Source organism: Sciurus vulgaris (assembly GCF_902686455.1).
Source record: "Sciurus vulgaris genome assembly, chromosome: 17".
NCBI classification, from domain to species: Eukaryota; Metazoa; Chordata; class Mammalia; order Rodentia; family Sciuridae; genus Sciurus; species Sciurus vulgaris.
In genome coordinates this window covers 43817828-43824760 of record NC_136478.1, presented here as the reverse complement: position 1 = coordinate 43824760, position 6933 = coordinate 43817828, and the positions used below count along the sequence as shown (strand labels likewise).

The following is a 6933-nucleotide window of genomic DNA, read 5'->3' as shown; positions in this document are numbered from 1 at the left end:
GGAGCTAATGAGGCTTCAAAGTTGTCTGCCCCTCACTCTCAGGGAGTGCACAGGTTTAATTCCCACAAGGTGCTACATGGGCTGGTTAAGGACACTCCCCACAGTATAGCAAAGGACCAATTCATGCTCAGACTCTGGAATCCATGTGTTCTAATGCTGGCCCTGCCACACTCTGGCTGCGTGACCTTGGCTAAGTTATTTAACCTCTGTGTGCTGTAGTTCCCCCACCTACGGAATGTGGGTGACTACAGTACCCACCTCATAGAATCTCTATATTTCAATACTCATTTAGCACAAGGCTGCCACATAGTAAGCCTTCTGTAAATTGGCTAATATTATTATTAGTGCTATTAGGTGGAAAGAAAAACAATGGGCAGTCAATATGTTGCAAAAGATCAGACTCTAGAGCCAGATGATGGTGTTTGGATCGTCTGTGTTTTGGAGTCTCCATGCCAGAACTAAAATTGGATTCCTCCATTTGCATGTCTAAATGCACTTTATTTACATAATATCTGTTCTTTGTCTGATTCTTCATTCCTTCCACTCCTGGAGTTGACCCTCTGCTGAGTGAATGGTGGTTAATGAGCTTCTTCAGTCACTGTTAATTAATTAGTAAGAGTCTATTACACATAAAAACTTGTGTCCTCCAGAAAACGTTTTGGGAGGAACCCCACCCACCTCAATCATTCTTACTTGTCCCCTCCAGTAGCACCAGCTATACATGACATCTACTGCCGCATGGTCATCTATACCTAGACTCCCTAACCATTGTCTCCTCAGGCGGCTTTGTACAGGGGGAGATAACACCATACAAACAGGGGAGGCTTCCTGAGGCTAAAGAGGGGCAGCAAGATGTCCAGGGCTGGGCTAAGGAAGCAGTATGGGGACTGAAGTGCCTAGTTGGGGGTTTATGAAGATTGTTCATGAATGACATCTAGCCCTTCTACCCCAAGGCCTGCCATTGATGTGTATTGCATCAGGTTGGGGTAAAGAGACGCACCCTCAGATAAGGGTTTGCTTTGCCCTGACAGCACCGGTCTCTGTCCCAGCGCCTCCCTGTTACAGCAGGAACTGGTTGGGCCACCTGAACCTCATTGTGGAGGTTGCTTCACTAGGCTGTTTTGTCATTTTGAGGTGATCCAAATCCCAAGCAAGGGGTGGGGTGAGCTCAATGAGATGGGATAAGCTCAATGAAATGGAGTAGGCACTCAAAGTTCAGGATATCTAGATTCCATCTCTAAGGCTTGTTTTTGCTTCCTTTGTGTTTACCCATCCCCCTTGCCTTCGCAGGTCAAGGCGGTCATCTCCTTGAAGATCCAAGAGTAAAAGATGGGTGGCTGGATAATGGGAGGGATCCAGGCACAAGAGAGGGAAGTGGAGAGATTGGCAGAAGGATGCTTAAGTGACAATTCTAGCATACCTAGTGTAACAAATGTTGATTCTACTTGTATTCTGTGTAAGGCATGGTGCTGGGGGAAAGGAAGGTGACTAAAATATAGTTCCTGACTCTAAGGAACTTAGTATTCTAAGAAGGAAACAAGAGAAGAATATAATTTACTCCAGGTACAATCCAGAGAGATACAAATGACAGATCATTTTGAGAGGGTGAAGGTGTGTGTGGGGGGTAACTGGATGGTGGGAGAATCAAAGTGACTTCATCCAAGGTGCACGTTGGGTTCTGAAAACTGGAGATGAGAGGGCATTTTAGGAATAAGAAACAGCATGACCAGAGCCTGGAGGAAGAAGAGGGGGCATATTTGGTAAGGAGTCCAGTATACCAGATGTGGGGTAAGTCAGCAGAGATAAAAGAGAAAAAGCAGAAAGGCAGATTGCGTCCTGAGCATGGAAGGCCTTCAATAGCTCTCTAAGGACTTGAGAAAGATTTGGTAGGGTAGGAGAGGAATGAGTGATATAAAGAAAAGAGACAAAGACAAAAGGAGAGCTTGCCTGGATGCCACTGCCAATCCGTCGGAGGGACAGGTCCAACCTGTCTCCATACATCCCCATTCGCATGAAGAGACCCATTGCAGTCGCACCTTCCAAGTGCCTGGGGCACAATGTGAATTGAGAAATCAAAGGCAAATGGGGAACAGTCCATGCCTCCCCCTCCCAGAGCCCCAGGGGTGGGCGACATGATCTGGGGGTGAGTCAGTGGGGTGGGGACCCCACTTCAGCCTATATCCACCTTCTTGGGAATATAAAGGGCAAGTGGTGAGGCCCCGCCTCAGAGCACCCCAAAATTGACACCATGAAGATCCCAGTTCTTCCAGCTGTGGCTCTTCTCTCTCTTCTGGCGCTCCACTCCACCCAGGGGGCTTCCCTGGGGAGTCCTGAGGTGAGCACATCACCTGCTTTGGATTTTATTCTACCTACTACCTGCCTACCTCTCAGTTTCTTTACCTTCTCTTCACTGCTGGGTAAATGGCTCTTATTTTGGGATACTGTCAGGAGCTGAGAGACAAGCTAAGCTCCGAGGAAGGAAGGAGATGAGAGAGGGAACACAGCATTCCTGGGAAGACATTTAGGGACAGAGATTCTTACATTTCTGGAAGGGACGGTGAAGTGTGGGGTGGAGGCTAGCATACAGAATCAGGCAGATGGGGACTGAGGTGACTTATCTTGGTTCAGTCTAATCTTTGCTTCCTTTGTTCCTAATCTGAACAGCTTTCAAGTGACTGGAGGCTTCCCACTACTTTATGATGCAGTCACTTACGATCCTGTGCCCAAACAGTGAGGAATCCTGGGGCCCCTCAACCCCTATCTTATCCCAAATCGGGGAAGGATGTCCCTTCTGGATTTAAAAGTCTAGAGTAGGGGTCCAGAGTCAACTGCTAAAAATTCAAGCAAGTGGTCAGTGAGCAAGGGTGATCAGAGTGATCAGAGCACTGTTGGGGTCTCAGATGAAGAGGAACAGACTTGCCCAATCTAAAAGGGGGCAATCTTGATTCCATCCGACCACTGCTTGGTGGGAAATGGGCCTAGTACAGTTGGAGTTTTAAAATTTTCAGGAGAGACTGGAAATATGAATTTATTTACAAATTCTTCCTTATTAAAAACATTTAAATCAAACTAAACAACAAACATACCAAACCATTATGTTATATCCTGGGGGCTGTGTGTCTGTGACCTCCAAGGTGGGGAGGAAAGAATAAAGAAGTTGACGAGACGGGATACCCTGAATACTGGGTACCAAATGAAGGAGGGAAATGGAGACTCCAGTGTTGGTGGCAATAACATCACAAAGCAAACCAATCTCAATCAATTAAAGGCAGGTAGCTCACCTCAGTAGCTTGGCTCCCAAATGCATGCTAATCTTCCCCACCCAGATCTAATGTGCTAAGCATGGGCGTTTCCAGAACACCCCAAATCAACTACTCTTGGAATTAAGTCAACTGCAGAACAATCCCAGCTAGTTTTCTTGGAAGAAGTCCTATTTTTCTCCACCCTCTCCACCTGCTGTCTGTATGGATGAACTTCCTTACACCTGCCATTCTTCAATGCCTCCTTCCTTACCTTGCACCTCTGCCAACCACGTGCCCCACTGGAACATCACTGTCGAGAGGGTTAACACTCTGAGGCCCTGTGGTGGAGAATGGGCTGGAGCCTTTCTGGGAATGGCTGGCAGAGAGGGATATGGCAGAGACACCTGCTATCATGTGCTCATTTGCCTCTTTGTCTCCCTTTCTTCTTCCAGGAAGACACTACCATTGGTAATTATGCACCAGGATCTGAGGTAAACAATCTGTTTTCCCATACACTCCAGCTATAAGTGTGTCCCCTACCTTCTTAACAGTTTGCTTTTATTTGCCTAGGCTGTTAGCCCTCAGTTCCTGAACATTGACAAGTTGCGATCTGTAAGTGTGACTCCCTTAGTACCCCCCCATGAATACCCAAATTACAGAAGAGATAAATAGTGTACAAAGATGCCTGGGTCCCTTCGGCTTTTTCAAAGGGCAAGCTCTGTCCTCCCCTGGAACTCATCTGCTTCTGGCCTCTCTCCTTACAGGCTTTTAAGGCTGATGAATTCCTGAACTGGCATGCCATTGCTGAGGTAAATGCTTGGTGCCCCTCATTCTCCTTGATTGTTTGCCACCTTTCCAAGGCAGTGGCCTCTCATTCTAGTTTTAGCCCTTTTGGTTTGTTCCTGAGTTCTAAGAGAAAGCAAATGCCATGCCTGGGTGCTGCACACGTCAACCAAGGTTTCCCCAGAAGGCTGTCATGGTTACACTCTATTTTCTAAGATGGCGACTGGGGGACAGAGCCATAGAGTGTTCAAAAATCTTGACCCTCAAGATTTTATTTGAATCCCCTCATCCTCTATGGAGAGTCAGTGACAGAGTTCGATCTAGAATTTCATCTCAATGTGACCTCATGTAAATGTCTTCAGTTCCCTGAGCTTCAGTTTCTTCTTCTGGGATATGGGATGATAACACTACGTACCTCATTTTGCTGTGAAGCCAAAATGCAATCATGCCTGCAGAGCAGTTGGTACAAAGCAGACACAGATTAAGGCCTCTGGGAATATTGCCTCTAACTGTAATTATAAAATAACAGCATCCAGGTCACTTCAGGAAGCTGAGTGCTTACTGATCCCTGTATTCTCATTCTCCTTTCTTCTTTTAGGCCTTCAAGAAGTCACTTCCTTTTCTCAACTGGGATGCCTTTCCTAAGGTAAGAGGGGTATCCATTAGGAAGAAAAGAGGTTAGGGTGAGGGAGGAAGCAGAGGACCTGGGAGGGAGAGTGGCGGCAGTGAAGGGAAGATAAACCTTTTTTCCCACCAAAGCTAAGGGAAATCTTAACTGTTAGATTCAGAGGAGAATGGAAACTTCCACTGGGCCAGAAATTCATTTCTATCAGTGCCCCATTCTATATTTGCTTCCTCACGGGGACTCCAGTACCTGGGGTCCTCAAACTGACCACAACTCTTCTCTTTCCAGTTGAAAGGACTGAGGAGTGCAATTCCTGATGCCCAGTGACCATTCTATTCAAGACTCAGGACTGAGAACCCCCACTGGAAGAGGGGATTAGGGTGGGATTTGATTCCCATTCTACAATAACTCCTTTCTGGTTCAATAAGTCCAATAAAATGTATTCTATCCCAAGAGCTCCTGAATCTGTGTCTCATCCTTATTGGGCACTCTGGGACTATCACCACTAAGCTTTAGACAGGAATTATGGCCAACAGGCAGAAATCTTGAATTCTGAGAGAAGAATAAGTAGGGGGACAGGAAGAAATAGGAAGGGCATTCTGTTTCTGAACTAGTCCATTTTGCCTACTGCATAGAAGCGACAAGTTTCACAAGAAAGTATTTATTCAAGAGGAACTAATTGTGTGGTGACAGGAGACAAGCCACAAATCTGCCTTGTTGAGAATAGGGCTTAGGGGTGTTTAAGGGAAAAACAGGGTGGTCTGAGGCACAGGGAAGGTCAATTGAAGGTAAGGAAAGGTGAAGTAATCAGTGGTCTGCATATGTGTAATCCAACTTCATGGCTCTTCACATGACACATGTTCTGAAAATGTCAGCGGTGGCATGATCTGTGGGTGGAGTTTTTGACTCTCTGATATCAAAAGGTCACCCATCAGACACCTGTGCAGGCCTAAGTGAAGGGGTGGATGGCTTAAACTGGTTTGAGCTAGACCAGGCTATCCAAATCCCTAAAAAACAACTTAAACAATCATTACCAAGGTGATCACACATCAGAAGTGTTATTTACAGTAAAGTTAGCAGGATCTATAACTTTATTGTTTAGCTAAGGGACTTGTAAAATCAGTGATGAAAGTGAGTTAACTAGAAGCCAATGAAGCTAGAGGGTTTATTTGTTTTCCCTGGGTTTCAAAAGAAAGAATGTGCTCTTTCATTTTAAAATGTTAAATAGGGAGGGACAATACTTAATCTTTTACAAGAGAACTTCTTTAAAAATTAATTCCATTATGGGGATTTGGTTACAGAACCAAGTTGGCAAGAGATACCCCTGCATCTGGCTCCTTAGTATTGGCCTAAGACTTGAGGAGAAAACTGAGTTCCTTAGTAAGACGCCCAAGAAATCAAACCTCTTCCCCATCTGTAGTGCAAGAGTCTACCTGCCTTCTGGGAACCTGATTCATTTTGTAATGGCCAGTATGTAGAATAGATTTGTCTGCAATTCAAGGCTCAGGACCTAGCTGAAATCATGTGAACCTACCCGAAATTCCATTTTAGAATTAGGTAGGTTGTAAATAAAGAAAGCTAGTGGTGTGAACCTGGACCTTTCTAGGCCTCTGTTTTCTTTACCTATGAAATGAAGGAGAAAGTAAATAAAAAATGATAAACCTTGGGGTGCCATTATGAAAGTCAAGTAAGATAAGTGTGTAAAGACCCTGCAAAGGGTCAGGCAGGAACGCAACAATTTCTCATTTCCTCCACTCGCTCAGTTTCAGAGAGCTGCCATAATGACCCAGATTCATTCACTCACTCACCATCCACCCATTCATTAGCTGCAAAAAATCTTGAAACATGCAATGCATTCAGTTTAGGTTTCTACAGATGTATCTTGTATAGTCTGCTCCCTGTGCTTAGAATGTTGAATTAGTTGGGGTTACCTCTGGTTTCTCTAGAAAAAAAGAGAAACCGGAGAGTCCCAGACCTGCAATTGGCTCAAAGCCAGGTGATAGCTGCCCTCTTTGCACAGGACATGGCTTCCACCTGGCAAGCTTCACGTATTTACATTGCCTTTTGGCCTTAGTAGCCACTGAATTTGCAAACTTGGCCTGCAGTTTAATTGAGGAAGTGGGTTTTCTCTTTTGTATTACTGTTTGTTAACCAGAAGGGATAGTACAAGTGACATTTATGTGTCTTGTTCATCTTTCAAGGAACTTACAGACTAGCTGAACAAGACCCAGGAATGTTGTTTATATTATTCCTTCTGGTTAATAACAATAATACAAAAAAGAA

At 45.0% G+C, this 6933-nt stretch overlaps 1 protein-coding gene across 1 annotated transcript; it reads left to right on the top strand.

Annotated features, from left to right (window-relative positions):
* The first annotated feature begins 2183 nt into the window (after positions 1-2183).
* Positions 2184-5105, top strand: KRTDAP (keratinocyte differentiation associated protein). Its single transcript, XM_079116815.1, has 6 exons — positions 2184-2335; positions 3695-3733; positions 3813-3854; positions 4007-4051; positions 4624-4671; positions 4939-5105. The coding sequence occupies exons 1-6, from the start codon at positions 2249-2251 to the stop codon at positions 4975-4977; spliced, it is 300 nt and encodes a 99-aa protein (XP_078972941.1). The 5' UTR covers positions 2184-2248; the 3' UTR covers positions 4978-5105.
* Positions 5106-6933: the final 1828 nt, after the last annotated feature.

Excerpts from the sequence above, each read along its gene's own strand:
- KRTDAP (XM_079116815.1), top strand. The coding sequence starts at position 2,249 with ATGAAGATCCCAGTTCTTCCAGCTGTGGCTCTTCTCTCTCTTCTGGCG. Across the intron at positions 3,734-3,812 it reads ATTATGCACCAGGATCTGAG|GCTGTTAGCCCTCAGTTCCT; the intron begins GTAAACAATCTG and ends TTATTTGCCTAG. Across the intron at positions 4,672-4,938 it reads ACTGGGATGCCTTTCCTAAG|TTGAAAGGACTGAGGAGTGC; the intron begins GTAAGAGGGGTA and ends TTCTCTTTCCAG.